The sequence below is a fragment of the Topomyia yanbarensis genome, chromosome 3, assembly GCF_030247195.1.
Source record: "Topomyia yanbarensis strain Yona2022 chromosome 3, ASM3024719v1, whole genome shotgun sequence".
Lineage (NCBI taxonomy): Eukaryota > Metazoa > Arthropoda > Insecta > Diptera > Culicidae > Topomyia > Topomyia yanbarensis.
In genome coordinates this window covers 112,086,627-112,113,270 of record NC_080672.1, presented here as the reverse complement: position 1 = coordinate 112,113,270, position 26,644 = coordinate 112,086,627, and the positions used below count along the sequence as shown (strand labels likewise).

The window sequence follows — 26,644 nt, the reverse complement described above, 5'->3', positions numbered from 1 at the left end:
TGTAGGGTGAGATGTGACGGAATTCCCATACAATTTCAGTAATGCCATTAGTTAGTAATGACACTTTTATTGTGCGTGTAGGGGCCCCTTAAAGGTCGTCTTTATTTTCACCAAAACAATCTGGCAGCTCTGGTCCTGGAGTCGACATAGCGAATTTCGCTCTTTCTCAAAATAACAGAGCGACGCATACTATCAAAAGAAGCCCAGCAGATGCTTCTGTTGTTGTTTGCTGTGCTGAGTTGGTTTTGAATAGCGAGCGAGTAAGCTTCTCGCTGTGATTGCGGTTTGCAGCGCAGTGAACAATATCGAAGTCGAACCGTTCCTGGACTGGATGCAAGCACAATAATAAAAAAAATCAAAGCAGGTTTGATGATCGGCGTTATTTTTAACAAGATAGTGTGAAAAGTACGATTTTTAACTAAATACAAGGTCCATGAGTGGTCGAAATTAGTGAAAATGATTAGTGCCATCGTTTCGCGAATTGTGATGTGAGTATTTTCAGTTAAAGTATTGCAAAAAATCTGTGAGATATTCTGCTAACTTGAAAGAAGCAAGAAGAAAGGTCATCTTTTGTGATGAAGATAGTGATGGCGACCGTGGTATTTAAATTGGTTTCCTTTTTGGGAGCACTAAAGATCAGTGACATACGTTGAAGGATTATAGCCCAATTTGTACATTATTCGTCAGCGCAGAACCTCCCGAGAACACTACGGACGGAATGGAATTTTCGAATGGCTGACGGCAGACCAGCGATCGATAATGTGTGTGGATTTTCTTCGTTCGTTCTTTGTTGCTGAGATACGTATTTACGTAGTTTGTTTTACGCGTTTTTTGTATAAATTGGGCACCAAAGGGGTTTGTATGACCGTGCGTTGCTGTTTTGATTCATAATAGTATCAAATCCAGAACGTTTATCTGGAAAACGGCAGCCGGATTATATTGTCTGGAGCGGATGACTTAATAGTTATGCCATTATTAAATAATTGAAGAATAATGATCTATATACAATCAATATTTTATAGGATAATTATAAAACCTTAATTTCATTATTTGAGACCCGTTCATCTGCTATAAGAAAATATGACCTAATAATATTGCGCTATTGCTATTTATTTATGTTCCTATAGTTTGTGCATCTGATTGTTTCTATGGGGAGCTCAAATTTCAATAGAAAATGAGAAACGAACCGTGTTCGTCTACGTGGTGGCAAAAATCGCGTAACATTTTGCATATAAAAATCGTATACCGAAGTAATTAAAAACCGCACGATGTGACAAGATGTTATGCGGAATTAATTGCCTGATTGTTACGGTGTTTATCCTACAAATGATTGGGTCAATTCAAGTTGCTCCACAGTATCCCTCTATTGAGAAGGAAGAAGAATAGCAATTTCTAAATCAGTGCAATTCGCTAAAAATACCGATCAGCTTCAAATAACGTATTGACAATGTCAGTAAAATTCTAAGTAAATAATTGACGTCTCAACTTTGTTTGAGTACTAAACCATAAGCGCCGACATGTTTCTACGCCCATATCTACCAACAATACATCCAATTCCAATGATCACACCGTGATGAGTGTAATTTATATGGAACATGACCAGCAAACAGAATAACCACAACGCACATGTCGAGCCTCCTCCACCTGCATCAAGTGATGTAATTTGGGCGTAAAATAAAATGCGTCCATCGATTGGAACGGAAATCAGTGTGCGGGTCTGCTTTTAGTCTGCTCATCAAGCAGAGCTACTCCATTGTTGAATTTCTGCGGCAGTTAAAAACATTATTGCCTACGGCCCTTACTGGATGGTGGTTCTGCTTAATTCAATGGCTGATTGTAATTTTATGGTGACTCATTTTTGATCTTTTATGAAAATTTGGCGGTTAGCTCAACAGTCAGAGAAAGCTGTAAATGTGTACATGGTGCTTCTCGATAAGGAAGCTTGTAGCTAAAATTAAGCATATTACGTGCTAGATCCAGACGGACTGTCGCCAAACGGCTGCGATGGCGTGGGCCAACCTTACCACTTTACTATGGATCAATACTACCAGTCGCTCCTTAGCAAATGTAGGTTCACTACGTTGACTTGCCACACCAGGCATGTCGATATTTATTTGTTGCATGTTGCCAGAATTAGTTCGATTCAATCCATTTGAAATGAAATGAAAATCATGATAATAATGTTTCTGAAAATTCATTGCGCTATGGAAACTATAATGTCAAAGAGGTGCGAACGGTGTACTGGACTCCACGGAACAACGCCGAGCCTAACCAACCACGTAATGTCTAATAACTGTATACTATGCCTTTACGACCGTCTGGTTTTCTATCTGTCTGTATTGTTTTCTGCGATGAACACTCGGTACTCTTTTGGAACGTGTCTTTCTGACTCTAGCAGAAGCCGGGAACATAAAAAAATACAAATTTTCACTTTTGTATGTATGCGATAAAGTAAACAGGTTTCTATATTTGGAAACTTATTATTCTTGAGCTGAATGACAATTGGTTGTCACTGGGTTATATGGTAACAGCACCGTTGTGAGGTCAACGTTTGTTCCTTATTGGTTATTAGAAGACTTGTTGCAGTTTCTACTTTATCGGTATGGTGGTGTGGATCTGGACTTTTGGCCAATCAGCGATTGGAGTTAGAACCCTGTCTAGTTTGGGGGTCAAACAAAATCGGCAATAAAGATTGAGCGATGTAAATAAATAGTATCAGCTTTAACTCAGGAAATGAGTGCGGACTCCATAGTGGTCAGTCTTCATGGCTAGTGAAGCTGTAAAATCGTTCCTTTATTGCTCTTTATTATCTCCATCCTATCCTATCAGAAGTGGCGCACGAAATCATGCTCAATTAAGCAATACTGAGAATAAACTGCACAACCGAAATGGGGGCAGTCGTAGAACTGGAGAAAGCTAAGTCTCGAGTGCAGCTCTATAGGGGAAGAAGTGGTAGTGTTAGCATCCTATGGCTATTGCTTCTAAGTTTAAGTTTGTCTTTAAGTTGAAATTATCTTCATTTTCATTTCTTTACATTGCTGTACATTTTACGTTTGGTAATTTTATTAAAAAAATTTATCTTTGTTGTTCTGCTAGGTTGTGATCTACTGCTGGGAGTATTTTTTGGTTTTCACTACTGTACCTAAAAAAATCACGATTGAAGGGAACGAATTCTTGAAATGCAGTTAATAAACTATAAATATAACAGATCGATGGCAGCCCTAAGGAAGTCTCACGAAATCCGCAACGCGTCGCTAATTGGAAGTATGCTGCAACTGATGAAAAGAACTGGACCAAATGAATTTTTAGACACCGTGAACTTTTCAATTCTGCAATGCACTTGCTCACTGGTAATGCGTGTGCAAAACCGGTTGTTTAACTGGAACTATCTTGCGAGCTTGTAACCCGTCAGGGTAACAATTTAGCACTGGGTGAAAATATACCTATTTGTACGTACTCTCTCCGTAAAGTGCATTGTTTATGTAACATAATGCTCACCACTGTTCCTTATGATCGTTCACTTTTTCTCGTAAATTTTGTTTGTTTTAGCTTTTGTGAACGATTCTGTTGGTCTAGATAGGTGTAGAAAATTTTGTTTCATATTTATGTATAAATAACATAGGGCTTAGATAGGCCACCGCTCTCCTGCTGCTGAAATAAGGGTACTGGCTATGCTGCGCATAGGTGATGACAGCTATGCGGCGGTACGTTTTTTTGGTGCTTGTTTTGGTCGAGTGCGGAAGGTGGCCATCGTGAAAATACAGATAGTGACGAACCACGGCAGTGAACAGACGCCCCAAATATTCGATACTTTTTCGGGACAGTTTCCCGCCACTAGTGCCAGTGAGGTAGAGTGCGCGCGTGCGACGGCAATTTAATCCGTCGAAGAGTGCCGGCCCGTGGTTCGGGCACACGTAAAAGCGGTGTCGATTCGCCATTAAGGGGTAAGCTAAACGTCAAGGAGTGTTTTCGCTACCCCGGCTAAACATTAAGGAATCGTATCAACGACCGTTCTCACTGTGGAGGATCAGTCGAACGAACCACTCTCCTCCACAGTTAATCGTAAAGGAGAACGAAGCAGGGCAGACAAAGGTTCCCCCTGAGGTAGGTTACTGCGGAACCTACCTGGGCCATTCACGGGGAGTGAGTGGACCCGGCGATTATTCGCCCCGTCGCTAGGGAGGTTCCAACAAAAGAGCCTTGCTCACCTCCCTGGTTAATTGCAAAGGACCGCTGCCGGAGCAGCCAACGATACCAGCAGGAGAACTCGGCCGTTGGAGTTCCGGCCGGTCGGAAAAACCCGTCGCCTTTCCGCCGTCATCAGCAGCAGACCGTAAGGAACGACCAGCAGAGGAGAGTTTCGGGAGAATAAACGGTAAAGTTAGAATTTATTTGTTTTTTCCTCTTTTTGTTTGTTATTGTACGAAAATCCGAAATTCCGGTAGGAGCACCTAGGCCGCCCTGAAAAGAAGGGTACGCCGGGCAAACAAGAACCCGAGTAGTGGGCAAACCCCTACTTATATTTGGCGCACAGCGCAAAACACACTGGAAAAAATATTTTCCTATTTTGGAAAATATTTTTTTCTTCCGGAGTGTGGGGTGCTTCTACTAAATAGAGGATTTTCGTAGAACAGTGGTGAGGTTTCTTCCGCAATATTGTTCCGCGGTCGTATTATTTATTTATTTACATTTTTGGTATTGTTTTTTGATTTTTGCATTTTCTTTTTTGTCCGAATTTGTGGATTGCGTTGTTTGTGTTTGGTCTGCCGGACGAGTAGTTTGAAGGTTGTTGTTATTATTCGGTTGCGGTGGCCAATCGCCTTGAATTCTCAATCCGGTTTGAGACATTTTTGGAACAGCTTGATTTCCTGAAATTTTAAGGGAATCGTTAGTGGGCGAAAAATCGAAAATAATACCGTGTCAGTACTTACGTGCTTTGTGTCTTGGTGATTTCTTCCAATATAGCGCAAGTTATGATGGCGTTGGAGAAATTCAACCAAGCGTGTGTGTTCATGCGCGTCGATCATTTGCATTTCGATGAGCTGGATTTTGAGCTGCTATCTCGAAGCATTTTTATCTCTCCTGATTCGGATCTTTCGGGTGTCCAGCGGCAGCGGCGTCTTCGGGGAATTTTGTCGCATGAGCGGTCGTCTCGGAGGGAATTAGTACGCAATTTCCGGGGTGACGTGGGTGAAGAAAAGGAGATCTGCCTTGGTAAATTACTAACAATCAAGGAAGATCTCCAGTACCGGTGCCCAAACAAGGAGATTTACCGAACACGGTTGCTTCATTTGGGGTCTAGGCTCCAGGTTATCCGAAATTATGCGGCAGGGGAGGTCAACCAGGAAATTTCAGGGTTGCTGGAGGAAGTTCTAGCAGTTTATGCCAGTCATTTCAGTGACGAACAGGCAGCACTTCCTCCCGACAACCAAGAAGGGGAGGATGGAGAAATTTTGGGAGATTTGCTGAGTACAGACGTACCTGCAATTCCACAGGGATCCAATCCTTCCGATAACGAAGAATCTCTTTCCAAACAGCTCGTAGGAGACGACCTGTTGCGTGCGAGATGAGGGACGAGATTCGACAATTGCGACAGCAATCCGACGATAATAAAGCCCTAGCGTCTCAGGGATCTGATGCTTTTTCAAAAGCTACCGAAACGCTAATGGGCGGGATTGCTTCACTGACAACAATTTCGTCAGTTTTGAGAAAGACGGTTCAAGAAGTTGTCTCACTTCGTGAATCCGTGAATGAACTTCGGGCACTAGTACATCAGAAGGAAAGTGCTTCCGAGAAGGATCTGCAGACCGATCTGGAAGATTTGCGTTTGATGGACGTACCCGATTCATTTGATGCACCAGAGATTCCTCGCCCAACACTGGCGCCCAGTCCCGATCAATTTGTGTTGAAGCGAGGATTCTCGGGTCAACAAAATCTATGTCCATCACTTCCTATCGAGAAACCGAAACAGAATACTGGATTCACAGCCCTGTACCAAACTCAGAACCAGCCTTACGTTCCTGAATTGACCGAACAGCTGGCGGGACCATCATATCCGAACTTTTCGATATCCACCCATGCGGGAAACGGATCGATGGTGGCCCCCAGGAATTACTCGCGAAACCCGCAACGCATCGCTGATTGGAAGATTCGGAAGTATGCTGGAACTGATGAAGGAACTGGACTTAATGAGTTTATGGACACCGTAGCAAATTACGCTGCGTGTGAACAAATGTGCGAAGAAGAACTTTTCAATTCTGCGATGCATCTGTTCACTGGCAATGCTTTGACCTGGTATCAGGCTATGCGTGCGCAAAACCGGTTGTTTAACTGGAACCATCTTGTTTGCGAGCTCAAGGTAAATTTCGTACATCCTGAACTTGATGCTACGCTCAAAATGAAGGCTCTCCAGCGCCGGCAGATTCATAACGAATCTTTCCAGGAATACTTCCTGGAAATGGAAAAAATATTTCGTGCTATGACGGTTCCAATGGCACCGAGCGAAAAACTCGACGTGCTCAAGCGGAACCTGAAAGCCGATTATAAACAAATGCTGATTCTCAGGCCAGTGAACACGCTTTCAGAATTGATGAGTCTTGGTAAATCGATCGACGCCTCCAAGACGCCGATTTATCAGAAAGTTTTCGGTTCTTCTCGGGAAGTTGCTGCTTATTCTGATAATCCACCACAAAACAAACAAAAACAAAATAATCAAAACCAAAAGGGAGGTGGACAGAATAACGGCAACGCAAAATCCAAAACGTTTTGGAACAAGAATGCCAAACCGGCAGGTCTTGATTCAAGCAAGCCTCCTGACAACCAGAAAAAGAAACAGCAAGAGAATCAGGACGGCAAGAATCTCGAAGGAAACAATCAAAAACCGATCGAACCACCGCAGAAACCTATAATGTGTCTGGAGTATTTGGTGGAAAAGCATCGTCCTCCCGTGCTCGGCGTCTGCTACAATTGTGGAGACAAAGTACATGAATTTGAGGAATGCCGGAAACCAAATCGGGTCTTCTGCATCGTGTGTGGTTTTAAAGGATTTGATGTTTCTCGTTGCCCTTACTGCCTAAAAAACGGGATCAGAACCAACTGAAGTCGCAGTTGGCAGTAAAGCAGCGCTCCAAAGAACAACTAACAATCCATCCCCAGATTTACGACAGTTTTCGACCGGCTCGTGATGAGGACTATGATAATTCGTTGTCTGTCGAAACCATCGTCCTTGACGACCCGTTCGATAACCGTCCATTTGCAATAGTCGCTGTGTACGGCAAATCCTTCAAAGCCTTGCTCGACAGTGGTAGTAACGCCACAATTATAACTAAAAAGCTATACCGAAAGTTTTCGAAAAGTCCCTTGAAAAGGTTGGAACGACCATTCGAACTACGTTCTGCAAATGGTCATCATTGGACAAGCGTATCTCCCGTATACTTTTCAAAATTTGACAAAGGTCCTATGCACTCTTGTAGTAGAGCATCTGACCGTCAACTCCATTCTAGGTATGGACTTTTGGCGCGCCTTTGGGAATTCTCCTGAGATACAAAACTGTGCTCTGTTGAACTCAGGTCAGGAATCAGAAGACGATGAAGAAGATGAAGTACCGCGTGAGTCGATACTCACTTCGGAACAGTTAGCGCGCGTAGAAGAAGTAAAGAAGTGTTTCCAGGCAGTAGAGCCCGGAAAGCTAAGCCCAACCTCATTCACAGAGCACAGGATTGTCATCAAAGATGAATTCCAAGGTGCGGCACCCGTTTGCCGATATCCTTGTCACATGAGCCCAAAGAAACTCAAAGGTCTGGGAAGAGGTTGACCGATGGCGGTCTATGGGAATTATCGAGGAGTCTGATTCGGATTGGTCGCTTAATATTGTGACGGTCACGAAACCAGACGACTCAATCCGCCTTTGTCTAGACGCTAGGCCTCTCAATGAGCGTACTGTACGGGATGCATACCCTCTGCCCCACCCTGGGCGAATATTGGGCGGCTTACCCAAGGCGAAGTACCTGTCTACCATAGACTTGAAGGAGGCCTTTCTCCAGGTACCCCTGGCTAAGGATAGTCGCAAATATACCGCTTTCAGTGTTCCCGGCAGGAGTATGTTCCAATTTACCCGTCTACCATTTGGTCTCGTCAACAGCCCCGCTACTCTGGCGCGACTGATGGACCAGGTTCTAGGACGAGGTAAATGGGAACCTTACGTTTTCGTCTACCTAGATGACATCATCGTGGTAAGCGAAACGTTCGAGCATCACATACAGTTGCTCAAAGCAGTGGCCGATTGTCTAGCAAGAGCCAATTTAACCATCAATTTGGAAAAATCCCGTTTTGGAGTCCCCGAACTAAAGTTTCTTGGTTATTTGTTGAATCGGGACGGACTCAAGGTCAATCCTGACAAAATTCAGCCGATTCTCGACTACGAGAGACCGGTTACCGTGACGAAACTTCGTCGTTTCCTCGGGATGTGCGGTTATTACCGCCGTTTCATTGATCGGTTCAGTGAGGTCACTGCTCCCTTGACCGATCTGCTCAAAACGAAAACCAAGAGCTTAGTTTGGAACTCCGAGGCAGAACTCGCGTTCCTTAAAATTAAGGAACTTCTAGTCACTCCTCCAGTTTTAGTCCCACCAGACTTCTCCAAAGAATTCATTCTTCAGACAGACGCTAGTGACGTAGCAGTCGCTGCTGTTCTGGTGCAGGAGTATCCCGAGGGTGAGAAAGTAGTTGCTTACTTTTCGCACAAACTGACCACTCCCCAAAGGAACTATCATGCAACTGAAAAGGAAGGTCTGGCGGTGATAATGGCGATTGAACACTTCCGAGGTTACTGGGAAGGTTATCATTTTCGACTGGTCACTGATTCGTCAGCGATTACATGGATACTGAAGACTAAATGGAAAACCAGTTCACGTTTGAGTCGTTGGAGTTTAGAATTACAACTCTACATGTCTATTGTCATGTCTATTGAGCACCGGAAAGGCAAGGACAATGTCGTTCCTGATGCGTTATCCCGGGCCGTAGCAGCCGTTTCAGCTTTGTCCACCTCAGACTGGTACTGTTCCATGAAGTCAAAAGTTATCCAAAATCCTGACGACTATGCCGACTTCAAAGTAGAAAATGATCAACTTTTCAAGTATGTCAACTCAAAAGTTGTTCCGTGCGACTCGCGGTTCAGTTGGAAACTCGTCCCAGCACCCGAGTTCCGTCAAGATTTGATTCAACGTACCCACGAAAATTTGCTTCACGTGGGATACGATAAAACGATCCACGAAGTGCAGTTACGATATTACTGGCCTCGTATGGGATCTGAAGTACGAAAGTTTATTCGAGAATGTGGGACGTGCAAGGAAATCAAAGCTCCTTTCGTCCCAGTCCAGCCCGAAATGGGTCAGTCGCGTGCGACTAATGCACCATGGCGAATGGTTTCTGTGGACTATATTGGTCCTCTTCCAAAAAGCAAACGTGGCAATCAACACTTGCTTGTCGTCCTCGACGTCTTCAGCAAGTACGTCATGTTAACCCTCGTTCGCAAAATCGCTAGTACGTCACTCTGTATGATACTGCGCGAACAGTGGTTCAATCGCCATGGTAGCCCGGAAATTCTGCTAAGCGACAATGCCTCCACTTTCACCTCGAAGGAATTCAGTCAATTCATAAAAGAAACCAACGTCAAACATTGGCTGAACTCCCGCTATCATTCGCAGGCTAACCCAGTGGAGCGAACAAATCGCTCGATAAACACCGCAATCCGGGCATATGCTCGAACCGAGCAGCGCAACTGGGATGTCCACATCAGTGATGTGGAGCGCATCCTAAATACTACCGTTCATTCCTCCACTGGGTTTAGTCCTCATTTCATTATACACGGGTGTGAAATGGCATCTGCCGATGACTTCAGCAGGATTTCCGGTGAGGGTGACCTAGAAACAAGACACCAACAGATAGACAAAATCCGGGAGATTGTGGTCAAAAATTTGGCAAAGGCAAGCGAGGGCATTCGACATCAGTACAACTTGCGTCATCGAAAGTTCTCCAAACCTTTTGAAACGGGACAAATGGTGTACCGTCGAAACATAAAGTTGTCGAATGCACTCGAGTCTTACAATGCTAAACTTGGACCACAATACTTACCGGCAAAAATTGTCTCAAAAAGGGGTGTATCCTCCTACGAGCTGGAGGATTTAGCAGGTAAAAATCTCGGAGTTTGGCCAGCAAATCTCCTTAAACCAGCATGAAAACTTTTCCGTGCCGTCTGTGGACTGACGGTATGCTTTTATATGGATTACTCACTTGGGAGTTTTCCAAAAGCAGCCGCCAGTTCCCGACGGCAACAACACGGACTTTGGTCCGAATAAAAAAACAATAAACATTTCTCCGTCTTCTCTATTTTTATTGCGGAAGACCAACTCTGCCGCGAGAAGGTTCTTCAACACCTTCTTGCAATTTTTCAGAGCTACACTCACGCAGTGTGGTAAACAAACACTCGCACGAAATATATGCTCCGGTCCCGGTGACGACTACGGTAGGGTGGAATACTCCACTAAAAACACTAATCTTATACCGTGCCGCTCTCCCGGGCACCAGGCGCATCTAAATACACTACCCGCCGTGTTCGGCAAACAAAAACAAAAAAATTCTTTTGCGCCCCACTCGCGCAGTGAGGTAACCAAATTATCCACTAATTTGCTTTGCTCCGGTGGTCGAGACGGTTACGGTAAAGAAAACTTTCTCACCAAACCAGTACCAGTGTTTGGCAGAAACAAAACGAACCTATTGTACCGTCTTTTCACCGCCGGATGCATACATATCATTCTTCTGCCGTGTTCGGCAACATAAAATTTTTCAAAAACCCCTTTCTGTGGGGAACACTCGCACCTACGGGTGCACTAAATTATATAAAATCTCCTTGTTTGGAGCACAATCTCACAAGAAAATCACTACTCCCTTTTCCAACAGGGACACAACACTCGCGGAAATGGGTTTCCTGCGCGACTACTCCGGAGCCGACCGTAAACGAAAAAAAAAAACCGCGAATAAAAACAGTTTGCAGCCGATTTCGCGAACTGTTTTGTTTTTATTTACGATTTTGATGATTCATTCATCATATCGAATGGATCATCGATTTGACACTTTCCCCGATGTTCGCATCAATGCTCTGCATCATGCAGGTGTAGCCCGATTTGGATCAGAGTAGTGTGAGTGGAAGAGCGAATGGGGTAAAAAAGCGCCTCGCGTCTTCGATTTCGAATCGAATAAAATTTTATTTCGCATAATTTTGGGTTTGTGGTTAAACCTGGGGGGGTTCGTTTGATTCCAGCGGGAATCATTTTGATCTGTTTAAATTATGCGAAAGACATTCTTTGGTCCCTCTCAAACGTTTCCTTTGCCATGTACGAAGCGTTTTGAGGCGAAAAGGGACGAATATACAAAATTTTTTGTCCGGAATGTCTGTGAGTGGGAGAAACGATGACGTGTTAAGCGGTATGGTATGTGTGGATGTATGAGTGCAGAATCATATTGAAGGAATGAATGCATGTGTGAATGATAGGATAAAATTGTTTTGGGGTTAATTCGAAGTGCTTATCGGATTGGGAATGATCGAGCAGGCCAGTGATTGAGGATGAATGAATGGGATTGTATGAATGTATTTGGATTGAATCCCCAACACAAGTGTGTAGTACTGGTATCGTAAGGACACGTAAGACATTTCTGGACAGTCGATGAAAAGAACAATATAATGCCGACAACCGTTCCCCTGCAAGTTGAAACATTGAAAATTGTCAATGTCATTTGCAGAATTTTTGGAATATCGGTTGTTTCCGATCTTGTTTTTGGATTGGATTTAGGGTTCAACCCATAACCGAATAGTGACAATGGCTGACAACCTCGCTTCGCGTATGCTGTCAGTATTATCAGACCAAACTTGAGCAAACATTTCACCGATGAGGACACTCGGTCGATTAATTTTTTTGGATGAATTATTTATAAATTGCGGAAGAAATAATTAGGTGTAGTTAGTTTTTCTTTGTTTATTTATTTATTTATTCATTTCGTTATTATTATTGTATCGGTGTTAGGTGTTAGGTTAGAAAAAAATTGTTACCAATTTTTTCCCACCCGGTGTGGGCGAGATTGTAACCCGTCAGGGTAACAATTTAGCACTGGGTGAAAATATACCTATTTGTACGTACTCTCTCCGTAAAGTGCATTGTTTATGTAACATAATGCTCACCACTGTTCCTTATGATCGTTCACTTTTTCTCGTAAATTTTGTTTGTTTTAGCTTTTGTGAACGATTCTGTTGGTCTAGATAGGTGTAGAAAATTTTGTTTCATATTTATGTATAAATAACATAGGGCTTAGATAGGCCACCGCTCTCCTGCTGCTGAAATAAGGGTACTGGCTATGCTGCGCATAGGTGATGACAGCTATGCGGCAGTACGTTTTTTTGGTGCCTGTTTTGGTCGAGTGCGGAAGGTGGCCATCGTGAAAATACAGATAGTGACGAACCACGGCAGTGAACAGACGCCCCAAATATTCGATACTTTTTCGGGACAGTTTCCCGCCACTAGTGCCAGTGAGGTAGAGTGCGCGCGTGCGACGGCAATTTAATCCGTCGAAGAGTGCCGGCCCGTGGTTCGGGCACACGTAAAAGCGGTGTCGATTCGCCATTAAGGGGTAAGCTAAACGTCAAGGAGTGTTTTCGCTACCCCGGCTAAACATTAAGGAATCGTATCAACGACCGTTCTCACTGTGGAGGATCAGTCGAACGAACCACTCTCCTCCACAGTTAATCGTAAAGGAGAACGAAGCAGGGCAGACAAAGGTTCCCCCTGAGGTAGGTTACTGCGGAACCTACCTGGGCCATTCACGGGGAGTGAGTGGACCCGGCGATTATTCGCCCCGTCGCTAGGGAGGTTCCAACAAAAGAGCCTTGCTCACCTCCCTGGTTAATTGCAAAGGACCGCTGCCGGAGCAGCCAACGATACCAGCAGGAGAACTCGGCCGTTGGAGTCCCGGCCGGTCGGAAAAACCCGTCGCCTTTCCGCCGTCATCAGCAGCAGACCGTAAGGAACGACCAGCAGAGGAGAGTTTCGGGAGAATAAACGGTAAAGTTAGAATTTATTTGTTTTTTCCTCTTTTTGTTTGTTATTGTACGAAAATCCGAAATTCCGGTAGGAGCACCTAGGCCGCCCTGAAAAGAAGGGTACGCCGGGCAAACAAGAACCCGAGTAGTGGGCAAACCCCTACTTACAAGCTCAAGCTAAATTTCGTATGTCCTGAACTTGATGCTACGCGCAAGATGAAGGCTCTCCGGCACCGGCTGATGCGTTTGTCAACTTTCCAGGAATCTTTCTTGGAAATAGAAAAAAATACGTGCTATGATGGTTCCAATGGCACCGAACGAAAAACTTGACGTTCTCAAACGGAACCTGTAAACCGACTATAAACAAATGCTGATTCTCAGGGCAGTAAACACGCTCTCAAGGACGATGAGTCTTGGTAAATCTTTTGACACTTCCGATGCGCCGATTTATTATAAAGTTTTCGGTTCTTCTCGGGAAGTCTGCTTATTCTGACAACCAAACAAACAAAACAAACCCAAACATAAACGAAACGAAATGGGAGGTGGACAGAATAACAGAAACGTTTGGAACACGAACGCCCAACCGGTAGTTCTTGACTCTAGCATGCCTCCTGACAACAAAAAAAAGAAACAACCAGGATGGCAAAAATTTCGAGGGAATCAATCAGATTCAAAAACCGAGCAGACCACCGCAGAAACCTATAATCTATCTCGAGTATTTCGTATAAAGGCATCGTCCTCTCGTGCTCGGCGTCTGCTACAATTCGGGAGACAAAGGATACGAATATGCGGAATGCCTGAAACCGAAGCGGGTTTTTAGCATCGAGTGCGGATTTACAGATTTTGATGTTTCTCTTTGTCCATACTGCTTAAAAACAAGACCAACCAAATTTACGACAGTTTTCGATCGGCTCGTGACTATGATAATTCGTTGTCTGTCGAAACTATCGTCCTTTTCGATCTGTTCGATAACCGTCCATGTGCACTTGTCGCAATGTATGACAAATCCTTCCTTTTCAATCATTGGACAAAGGAATTTCCCGTATATTTTCCGTAATTCGACAAAGGTCCTATGCACTGACCATCTGGTCAGTATAGGTATAAACTTTCGGCGCGTCCTTGGAATTTATTCCTAGATACAAAACTGTGCTCTATTGAACGCAGGTCAGGAACCAGAAGATGTAGAATGTGAAGTATCGCCTGAGTCGATACTTGCTTCGGAAGAGTTAGAGCGCGTAGAAGTAATTAAATGTTTCCAGGCAGTAGAGTCCGGCAAGCCCAACCTCATTCACAGAGCACAGGATCGACATCAAAGACGAATTCCAAGGTGCGGTACCAGTTTTTGATTTTCTTATCACATGAACCCAACGTAACTGTCTAAGATCTGGGAAGAAGTTGACCGATGGCGTTCTATGGAAAATATCACGGAGAACTGATTCGGTTTTGTCGCTTAATATTGTGGCTGTAACGAAACCAGACGACTTAATTTGCCTTTGTGTAGACGCTAGGGATCACTATACGGGATGCATACCCTCAATCCCACCCCAGGCGAATTCTGGGCGTTTATCCAGGGCTAATCACCTTGACCGATTATCTTATAATAGCCAACCTAACCATCAATTTGGAAATTTCCCCTTTTTGGAATCCCCGAACTAAAGTTTCTTGGTTTTTTGTTGAATCAAGACGGACCTGAGATCAACCCTGATAAAATTCAACCGACTCTCGACTATGAGAGACCGGTTACAATAACGAAACTTCGTTGTTTCCTCGGCATGTGTGGTTATTATCTCCGCTTCATCGATCGGTTCAGTGAGGTATCGATCTGTTCAAGACAAAACCTAAGAGCTTCATTTGGAACACCAGGGCAGAGCTTGCGTTCCTTAAAATTATGGAACTTCTAGTTACTTCTTCAGTTTTAGTCCCACCTATCTTCTCCAAAGAGTTCATCCTGCAGACAGACGCTAGCGACGTAGCAGTTGCTGCTGTTCTGGTGCAAGAGTGCCCAAGGATGCGAAAGCAGTTGCCTACGCACAAACTGACCATTCTCCAAAGAAACTATTATGCAACTTAGAAGGAATGTCTAGCGATGATAAGGGTGATTGAAGTGCCGAGGTTACTTGGAAGGTTATCATTTTCGACTGGTCACTGATTCGTCAGCGATTACATGGATACTGACGAATTAATGGAAAACCAGTTGACGTTTGAGTCGTTGTAGTTTAAAATTACAACTTAACGATATGTGTATTGAGCACTGGAAAGGCACGGACAATGTCATTTCGAACGCGTTATCCCGGGCCGGAGCAGCCGTTTCATCTTCGTCTACCTCAGACTGGTACTGTTCCATGAAGTCCAAAATTATCTAAAATCCTGACGATTATGCCGACTTCAAAGTAGAAAATGATCAACCTGTCAAGTATGTGCACTCGAAAGTTGTTCCGTGCGACTCCCGGTTCAGTTGTAAACTTCTACCAGCCCCCGAGTTCCATCAAGATTTAATAAAACGTACCTACGAAAATCTGCTTCACGTGGGATACGATAAAACGATCCACGAAGTGCCGTTGTGATATTTGTATGGGATCGGAAATACGAAAGTTTATTCGAGAATGCGGGACGTACATGGAAATCAATGCTTCTTTTGTCCCAGTCCATCCCGAGTTAGGCGCGACTCATGCAGCTTAGCGAGTGATTTCTGTAAAGGGCGAGCACGAAATTATTGCGACAGGGCATAACTTTTTTACCATTGGGTAAAAATCAACCAAATTTTGCACACTTTCTCATTGATGTGGATTGTTTACATGCTGCCAAACCCGAAGTCGTGTTTTTCGATTCAACGAAAATGGAGGTGAACCAACGCGAGTCGAGAGAACATATTCTTTCCAAACACCTGGAATTTCCTGACCTGTCGCACCGGCAGTTGGGAAAAATGTTGAACATTCACCATTCAACCATTTCCAGAGTGTTGAAGCGGTTCCAGGAGCGGTTGACGTTGGACCACGGCAAAGGAGCTGGAAGAAAACCGGGACCAGAAAACAAAAAGACGGAAGGAAATGTGAAGCGGACGATTAAAGTAAATCCCAACGTCTCAAGCCGTGATTTGGCTAAAAGATCGGCATGTCGCATAGCTACATCTAGAAAGCAAAGAAGAGCTGGGCTACGTACATACAAGGTACAGAACTTCCCAAACCGCGATGAGCGGCAACAATCGACGCCTAAAACTTGGGCACGGAAGCTCTACGAGAAGATGCTGACAAAATATGGCTGCTGTGTGATGGACGACGAAATGTATATAAAAACCGATTTTAAGCAAATTCCGGGGTTGGAGTTTTTCACCGGCAAGAGCAAGTTCTATGTGGACGACAAATTTAAGAAGAAGAAAATGTCGAAGTTCGCCTCCAAATATCTCATTTGGCAGGCCATCTGCTCTTGCAGACTGAGGAGTGAGCCTTTCGTGACAAAGGGCACAGTAAATGGCGAGATCTACAAATCTGAGTGCCTCGAGAAGCGCCTTTTGCCGTTCTTGCAGCAACACGACGAAGCTCCGCTATTTTGGCCGGATTTGGCATCATGCCACTATTCTAAAAGTGTCCTGGAGTGGTATGAGGCCAATTCTGTCCATTTTGTTCCAAAGGACATGAATCCGCCAAACTGTCCGGAGCTGCACCCGGCGGAGCAGTACTGGGCAATGATAAAGCGGGAACTTCGGAAGAGCAAGAAGACATTCAAAGACGAGAAGGACATGTTAAGAAAATGAAAAAAAAACTGAAAAACTGGTACCGGATGACACTGTAAGGACTTTGATGGAGGACATCAAGCGAAAATGCGTTCAATTTTACACTCAAGGCTCCATCGATTAACTTTTCTTTTGATTTTTGAAGTAAATATATGTATAAAACTACCCTAAAATTTTGGTTTGATTTTAAACATTATAAGAAAATTGGTATGACATTTTCGGTGTCGCAATAATTTCGTGTTCGCCCTTTTGACTACATTGGCCCTCTTTCAAAAAACAATCGTAACAACCAACACTTGCTTGTCATCCTCGATGTCTTTAGCAAGTACAGCTTTTTAACCCTCGCAAAATCGCTAGTACATCGTTCTGTACGATACTGCGCGAACAGTGACTTAATCGCCATGGCAGCCCGGCAGTGGCGTAGCCAAGGGGGGGTTTAGGGGGTTAAAACCCCCTCCAAACTAAAATATTTCAATTGCAGAAAAAAAGTTTGATGCTGACTAGTTTATTAAATATTTAAATAATAATTTTGGAAGTTTATTATCTGTTCATTACATTGAGAACCTAATGTTTTAAACGTTATGGGGACTTTTTGTAAATTGTGAGAATGGGATCTTGTAACTAATATTTTAGTGAGGATCCTATAGTTGATAAATCATGTAAATATCAAGCAAAATAGCTCAATGAAAACGCCTACATAGAAACTGATGAAAAACGGGGTTTTACGCTTGTCTCTAACAGGTCACAATCGTTTTTTATGCGCATTTGATTTTTGTTGGGTTATCACTTGTATAAAGTTCCACTAGCTAAGATTGGTAATAAAAAAAATGAAAATTTTTCACGTTTTTCGCTATTTATGGTGTACATTTGGGTATCGAATTGAATGGCGCTAGGATTCCATAATTTGGAAACCATCAGCCTTTGGAGGTTTAGTATTTAGCAGCATAATTTTGTTGAATTATTTTTCCACTTGGATACATTACTAATTCCAATCAAATTTAGTTCGAGACTTAGTGTCTTCAGCAATGTTTTCAAGAATGTTATGGCAAATAGCTTGGTTGAAGATAGGCGGCAACAAAGAATTTGGGAGAACACCTTGTAGATGACGTTTACTATTCTAGTATGCAAAAGTGACTTCAACGCCACTTTGGCCAAAATTTAATTTTTTCGTATTTTAAGTTCACTATGAAAATTCGCATCTTTCAGTGCAAACGACTTCAAATATAAATTCCATATCAACATTTGAATAGGGCTAATAAGATTTGTAAACAAACTTTTGTTTTGCTGATTTCTCTTAATTTGTTATCATTTCAGCACAGAAAACATTTGAAATTGATTCTACCAAGGGTAAAGATGTTGATTCGTGTGCATTTTTCATAAAATTCAACTCGGTAGCGGAAAAATGAGCGAAAAAAGTTTGTTTACAAAAGTCTCATTAGCCCTTTTGAAGAATTACTATTGAATTAAAAATAACTTGTTGAAATACGAAAATCAAAGTGGAGAAAGCATGCTTTTACCCGCACCATGCAAGATTTGAAAATTGATTTCCTCAAAAATATACTCAATGGCATTTACGTCACCTTTGCACACAAGGGCAGTTCAGTAATGTGATTAATGGGTAATTAGTTCCCGTTTAATACCATTTTTATAGATGGGACATACTACTCCCTACATCCTATACTTCGTTAAAATCTCCTCCTTCCAGATCTTCAAAAGCACCCAGTGGAGTGTTCTAGCCAATTCCTCTACTCTGTGTTTGAGTAGCTCACATGACAGTTGATCATTGCCAGCGGTTCAACGGTCCTATTTTTCATGAATCTTAGGTAGATCCGAAATCTGTCGTCGACTGCGCGCGTGTTCAAGCTGATTCTTGCCATACTCTTGTCGTCTACTGCTTCGCTATATAGGTGTTCGTCATAATATACTTATCAATCATGAGAATATCTGCACATTATTTATAAGGTTTACAGACTATCCTGTGCGATAACCGGTTTATACAATGCCCTGGCCTATCAGGATGTTTATGTCACCGATGACGAGCTTAACATTCCGCCATAGGCAGCTATCATAGACATGCTCCAGCTGCGCATAAAATACATCTTTTTCGGCTTCGTGAGGTCAGTGTATATTGATAATGCTCTAGTCGAAGAAATGGCCTTTGATCCACACTACACAAATCCTTTCGCTGATCGCCTGCCACTTGATCACGCGTTGGCGCATTTTGCTTAGCTCTTGTGCCGTCGCTCGATCCCCGCATTTCTACACATTCTGCCCCGTCTATCAAAGCTCTTCCAATGCTACGGTTTCGAAGTTGCGAATTTTCAGCTCATCCTTTTTTGCTTGATTGTTAGTAAAATGGTGTTTTTGAACTACTCGTTGAACTTGACCTAACCTGTCTCGTAGTCCGGCACCCAACATAACTGACACCTGCGACAGGTATTTAGTTCTGCCTACGGTTGGATTATAGCGCCCATGCCCGCTCACACCATCCCATTTCGCTATTAGTGCAGAACACAGTAGTACCCAGTCGATCGCGGCCTACAGATTAAATGTCATCAATAGACCCGCCAACATTTTTGAAAAATCTAAGATTTTCGTCAAAACCCCCTCCAAACCAAATTTTTGGCTACGCCACTGCAGCCCCGAAATTCTGCTGAGCGACAAACTTTCACCTCGAAGGAGTTCAGTAAATTCCTAAAAGAATCTGACGTCAACCATTGGCTGCACTCCTGTTATCATTCGCAGACTAACACAGTGAAGTGAACAAATCGTTCGATAAGCACCGCTATCCGGCCATATGGGCAGCGCAACTGCGATGTGCACATCACCAATGTGAAGCGTATTCTAAATACTACCGTTTATTCCTCCACAGGGTTTAGTCCTCATTTCATCATATACGGGTGTGAAATGGTATCTGCCGATGATTTCAGCAGGATTTCTGAAGAGGGGGAATTAGAAACAAGACACGACCAGTTAGTACAATACAGTCAATACAACTTGCGACATCGCAAGTTCGCAAAACCGTTCGATGACGGCCAAATGGTTTACCGTCGAAACATGAAGTTGTCGAAAGCGTTTGAGCCTTACAACGCTACACTAGGACCACAATACATACCGGCAAAAATTGTCACCAAAAGGGTGTATCTTCTACGAGCTGGTGGATTTAACGGGTAAAAACGTTGGAGTTGGCAAATCTCAAACTATATTCAAAAGTTGTGTCGTTGTAGACTGACGGCATGCTTTCATATGGATTACTCACTTGGGCGTTTTCTTTAACCGGTAACATCGCGGACTTCGGTCCTATTAAAATAATTTCTCCGTCTTCTCAAAACTTGTCCGTAAAAGAACTCGCACCTACGGGTGCATCATATTATATAAATTCTCCTTGTTTGATGCACTAATTAGTCAGAAAATCACCCAATCCTTTCTTCAATAGGGACACACAATGTTTGCGGATGAAGAAGTAACATAGGGTTAGATAGGCCACAATTCTCCCTTGCTGTCGAAAAGTGGAATGGAATGGTGGGTGACAGTGGCGTCAGTGGCGGAGGTCGGGCAGTTTGTTGACACTTTTTGAAGGGTGGGTAGTGTCAGACCATCGGTAAAGCGTGTTGCGTTCGTCGTGATTCATTTCTTATCGAAAGACAAAAAAAATTCCGCGAAAGTGCGGAAGCATGATTACCCGCATAGCGCACAGACGGGCATAACGTAGTTGGTAAATCGATTGCCTTGTAGTCAGCTCACCTGGATTCGATTCCCAACCCCGCACATAGGGTTTAGAGATTTTTCCAAAAGAGATTTCTCTAACCCGAAAAGAGGCGAATGACCCTTAGGTTATAACCTATATAATCAAAATAAAAAAAATATTACCCGCTAATGTGCCGGTCGTGGTACTCAGACAAGTGCTGTGTGGTGCTGAATCGCCGTCGGTGGAAGCTAAATATAAAGGAGTACTCGCTTCCCCGGCTAACTTTCAAGGATCCGCGACATCCCGCTGTAGAGAATGACGCGAACGAGCCTTGCTCTCTTCTACAGCTAACAGCCAAGGAGAGTGAAGCAGGTAGGACAACGGTTCCGCCTGGGAAGAACACCGTATTCCGGTATTCCTTGCCGAGAACAAGAGGTGATTCGTCACCAACGTCACTAATCCGAAATGAAGGTAGAAGCACATAGGACGTCCTGTAAAAAGGGTTCGCGGGGCAAACAGTAACCCAAGTAATTGGGAAACTCCTACTTACACAGTCTAACGATCAAATGCTAACGAGGCTCGATGGTTGTGTCTTGATAGACGATGAAACCGATTTCAAGCAAACCCCGGGACTCAAATACTACAAGGGGCTTACGGCTATGTTCCTGATCGATTCTAGTTTATTTTTGTGGAAAAGCTGGGGCTTGAGTCTGTGTGATCACTCCTGGTTGCTATTCCGTTATCGATCTGGACTAGCCAATGTTGCATAGTGAATCGATAGAACATGGGAGTAGCAAAACATCTTTCAATGTACAAGTCTTGGTAATCTCAAACAGTTTATTGATCACGCCGGCACCGGCCAGACCCGAAGGTCGAACGCGGAAGAAACAGGAAAGAATGTTAGCCGATATATGTCTTTGCTAGAATTCGTATATACTACTACGCACTTCACAAGTATCACAGCGCGAAGATATTTCTAGAGCTTTTATTCAAAACGACATATCTATAATGAGTGACTCTCTTTGTTTACTTTCTCGTTCGATTAATACGGTGTCACTATAGCACTTTTCACTTATTTTTCAGTATAGATCGAAAAACGGTGGTTTTGACTAGCTTATTATGCAAAGAGTTGAGGGATAAATGTTAAAGCAACCAAATTATTAACAATGAGAGTCACACATTATAGATGTCTTTTTGAGAAAACGTGCAAGATGCGTTAGTAGGGGCAAGGATTCGATTAAAAAAGATTGAAACATGCTTGCGCAATTTAGGATATTCAAAGTCTCTGGGTTTCCGGCCACCAAGACGGCGGCGTAAAATGATCGTCAACAATACCAAGGAGGATTGCTGCATTTTCTTTCTGTTAGAAAGTATTTACCAAATGCATTTCTGGAGAATAAAATCATTTTCCTCGCCCTTCAAATTCTATTTCCTCCCTCCTACTCCTTGCCTTCCCATCTGGAAAATGATGAGAAGACATCATTATTGTTGCTACGTGTTTGAAAGCGACGGAGAACTGTACATCAAAACCGGTATACTGAGAAGACAATTAGCTGCGAAATGGCTGATGGAATGTTGATTCCGTTGAATATGATTAGATTTCAATTAACAGTGTGCAGTTACACGGCACTCTGTTTATGTCCCAGATATTACCCACTCGTCGTTTTAATGTAAACTAATATTTATAATACGATATATTGGATGTTCAACTACAAGTGGTGACTTTTTATTCCTATTCAAGTAATCTAATGATCCCTTATGCAGCGGGTAAAACGATATTAAGTTCTTTGCTTCGCTTCTACAAAGCAGTATGATAGTAAAAGTTGGACAGAAATGCGTAAATACTTGTGTTAAAATTCGAATCAATCATCTCTCTACATCCTACCATTTAAGCCAAGACAACATATACTAATGTATTTACAGAGGTAGGATGAATCAAGGGGCGATATACTACGGAGTTTGCTTTCGTATGTATTATTCAGATTTTGCTTTCGACGTTTCATTTACACTTCCAAGTACGAAATTAATAGCTGTCGAATTCATTCCCCATGGTCTACAATTTACGAAACGTGCTAATAGGGGCCGTTTCCTTTGCTGTACGTTCAAAGTTCAAAGTCGAGTTGTTCTTTTCGAAAGACGTTCTACGTTTCTCGCACCAAATTATACTCCCACGGGCGCGCAACTTCAGTGCTTGTATCTCCAACTCTACAAAAAATACCTATCTATTTGGCGAAAGACCCACAGCCTAGTACGAATATGATCACCACAAAATGACTGCATCAATGCAGTCATACGTCAACGATCACAGTTTTGGCTGCGTATTATTTTAAACCAGGTTGAGCACAGAGCGGTATTTATCCGGAAGGTGCTAAAAAATATCACCTGCAGGCTACACTCCACGAAACCGCAAAGAAACTGCGAAGAAGCATAACCGCGCGGCGCCAATTACGGTGGAGGAGGAAATTCCTTTCTAGATCTCGACAGTAGGTAACACGATCAGCTGAAGTTCAAGTCAACATCCCAGTCGGCAGCCTCCCGTGAAGGTCAATCAACATGTGCAGGGAATATAACTACATGCCCATATATACAAAGACCCTCGTACAATGTGTTTATCCATACAGTACTGAGTACATGTAGGGACCGGCTGGCGAACTTGTTACAGTGAGACGACGGCTAGTAGAGAAAAATCAATACTGTAACCGGGTTTTCCATAAATGGTATATTGTATGGTCGATTTCATGTCTGGTGTGGTTGTAGCGAATAACGTGGAGGAAAGAAAACGATCAGCTGTGCAAAAGAAAACGTATACAGCTGTTTTTGTATTGCGACTACTTAGTAGAATGGTGTATATCATATGTATGTCTTAAGCGTTCTATCTTGGGTGGTGTGAAGGTATATTTTTGTTATCTTTTTTTCGTCAGTTATGTTGTTCAAAACAGTACATACAGATCAGTAATTGGTTTTATTGTTCCTCGGTTCAAGATTTGTTTTTCACTTAATTGTATCGCCGTTTGCGATCATTTTTAAACCGGCAGTCTTCTCTGCAATATGATGCGCGCATAACTGCTTAACTTAGTTACGTGTTTATACTAGCGCTGAATTATGGATGCGTGTTCAGCTATTCGCATTGGGAACCATTAAATAATGAGCGATGAGAAAGATGTACAGTCGTACCAATCATATCATAAATGAAGCGCATGCCGTTATTGCAGAATAAACACAACACAATGTAGAGAAGCTAGAACATTGTGTTGGTCAAAATAAGGAGAAAAAATAAAAAAAAAATAAATGAAATTAGACTATTTCGTTATCCATCAAATCATTCACTGTTAATCATTGAAATTAGTTAGAATTTTAATCTACATTTTTAACACACGTTGAAACATGATTCAATATGAATATGCGTTTTTTTTTTTGAAACTGGCAATATGTAACAATTTCTACTTAAATTAAAAAATTCAATAAATGAAGTATTAGAAAAGTTTGTAGTTATCTATTCTATGGTGATGGAAATCTCTCGATGATATTTTGAAACCATTTGTAAAAATTCACTTTCTGCATCACTTCACTTATAATGGAATGGTTACCAACGACACCAGTAGTTAGAAAATTTGCTTTTTCAAGAGATTTTAGAAGGCAGATTTAAATTTGGTACGAGGATTAATTTTATGGAAAATGATCAAATCAATATTTTCTTTCATGGAAAAATACATGGAAAGCAGAAATGAATTTTGGCCATCGCTTTGGCCGCATTACCCCATAGTGCCACGTTTAAATGCTCTGTATGTCGGTGAGCAAGTTCTTCAATTCATACGCGAAGAGTAATTAAAATTGACGATCAAATCAGTTATCATGAAATGCATGTGTGGATCTAGTGTGTATATAAAAACGATGTATTAGCTTCACCCTAGAGCTTATGATCGCTGTCATATGCAATACAAAGACGCAATTGTGATCAATGTCGTGTTACTATCGATTCTGTTTTTGATCTGTTCCGTTAACAAGTTGAATTTTCAATATGGCCAACGGATAATGAAATAATTGTATACATTTATTTCCACGAGCGTGTGTATGTACATAAAGTTGCGTATTGCATTAAATGTGACGTAAAAATGGTGCAGTTCGTAAAGTAACTCAACAGGTGTTGAGAGGGAAAATGGGTTTCGGACAATTATTGGATTATGCATCGCGGCACCCGATGCACGCAAGTTTTTTTGTTTATTTACTTACCTCTTGAATTAAGAAGCAGATAAAATATCTTTCGGACTCGTAGAATTTATGCAGTTTGAAGGCCGAAAGAGCGGTTTTTAAAGATTTATAATCTACTATCGCTGATCTCCGGGACGACAATTATGCTCAACGACTATTATGGCAAAAAACCATTATGCCAAACGAACTTACTGCTCAAGTAAACTCTTCTTTATGTTTGAGCACTTTAATCATACGTACATATTTGTCATAATTAGCACTACCATACCTCTTAAGAAACAAAAGCGACAAATTTAAGGACTTCATAACTAATTTACGATGCATGTTTATGTGCAATTAGTAAGTATAAATTAACAAAAAGTATCATTCCTTCGAGAAGTAATAATTTTATTTCATGTTAGCTCTACTATACGTTGAAAAAATATGAACATTCAAGTTTTTGCCACAACTAATTTACGACAAATGTAAATGTGCGATTAAAGCACCTAAATATAAAGAAAAACAGTTTACTTGAAAGGTAGTGCTAACCTTACTTTTCGTTTTTGGTGATTCGCCTACTTAAAGGGGGATTACCATATAAACGGCCAAAATCATACTGAATCTTTGCGCATGGTTAGAAAAAAAAATATGCTAAATGCTTAAACGTTCTTTTATTTTGAAGACTTTATTTTTAATATATATTTTTTCCGTTGAAATATATTTGTTCATTTGGAAGAGATAACGTACAAAGTCGACATGTTTTTTTTTTTAGAAAAGCTGATCTTTTTTGTATAACTAAGTTTATTTAGGCCCAAATGCGGTAGCTTAACGAGGCCGATACTTCATTTTTAAGGTACATCGCACGTGTTACTGGGGAAAGAGAAAGCCGTATTTAGGGGCAGCTTGCTCCCCTCTTATGTTAGTAAAGGAAAAAGGTAGAAAGTGGGATACATATTGTAAAACTTTGCAAAAATTGACATTCTCGTTGGCTGGTTGAGGATTGTGGGGGATATGCACACTTTATTGTAGTGGAATCCATCCTGTAATCGCAGGGGCGAGGGGAGGGTCGATATTTCTGATGATTATTGGCTCTCCGATGCTGTCATGATGTTTATTGTGACGTGTGTCATGATGTTCTGGATGGACGGTTATCAAGAAAGGTATGCATCGTAGACTCGTGAAGCAATGCCATATTGTAGATATAGGGAGAGGTTGACGAGGTTCTACTGTGAATGAGAGGGGAAAATGTATTAAACTTGGACATCAATAGTTTTCATAAAGATGTAGATAAGAAAAATGAAGGTGTGGTCACGGCTTGCCAGGACGTCCCGGACTGACTTCACCGACATCGCCTAACTCGGTTGAACTGAAGTTATTTCAATTAGTTTGACTGGATTTCGCTGGAACAGTTCTCCAGCACTGTAGTTTATTATGGGAATTTTCCAAGTTAAGCGTTTTTATGCGGACTTCGCAATTAGTTATGGAAATTCGACTTCGTCTCATCAGAATCCGACAATCACTTAGTGTCAGGACTAAGCTAGTGCCAGATTGGTGGTAGCTTCAAAAACGAACGAACGATTTGTGTTTCTGATCAAACCCCTAGGCCTGCGTGATATGTCCCAAGAAAAAGAAGCTGAAAAAACTAGCGAGCACAAAACCTATAACTAAATTGGCTATGAAATTGCGTTTCGACTTGTCTCATTAGTATTCGACACAGGAACATCGTTTGTACACTAGGGGTTTGCTTAGAAACACAAATCGTGTATTCATTTTTGGAGCTAGCGTAAATCCAGCGCTGGCTTAATCCAGTCATTAAGTCAGTGTCAGATACTGATTAGAACGCAAATGCCATAACTGTTTTAGTTATATGTTTTGTGTCATTGGTGTAGAAAAAATAGTTTTTACCTAAATTTTTCTTCACTAATGAGAACTATAGCATAGGACATCGCAA

The 26,644-nt window shown here is 42.2% G+C and overlaps 1 protein-coding gene across 2 annotated transcripts in view; it reads left to right on the top strand.

Annotated features, from left to right (window-relative positions):
• Positions 1–214: 214 nt before the first annotated feature.
• The window catches only part of LOC131692411 (uncharacterized), a 64,875-nt gene continuing 38,445 nt past the window's right edge, over positions 215–26,644 (top strand). For both annotated transcript variants that reach the window (XR_009305978.1, XM_058979442.1), the window contains exon 1: positions 215–488. Coding sequence is in view for 1 of the 2 variants with exons in the window: in XM_058979442.1 (XP_058835425.1) it covers positions 457–488 (32 nt within the window). In the remaining variant the exon portion in view is untranslated. The remainder of the gene's footprint in view (positions 489–26,644) is intronic.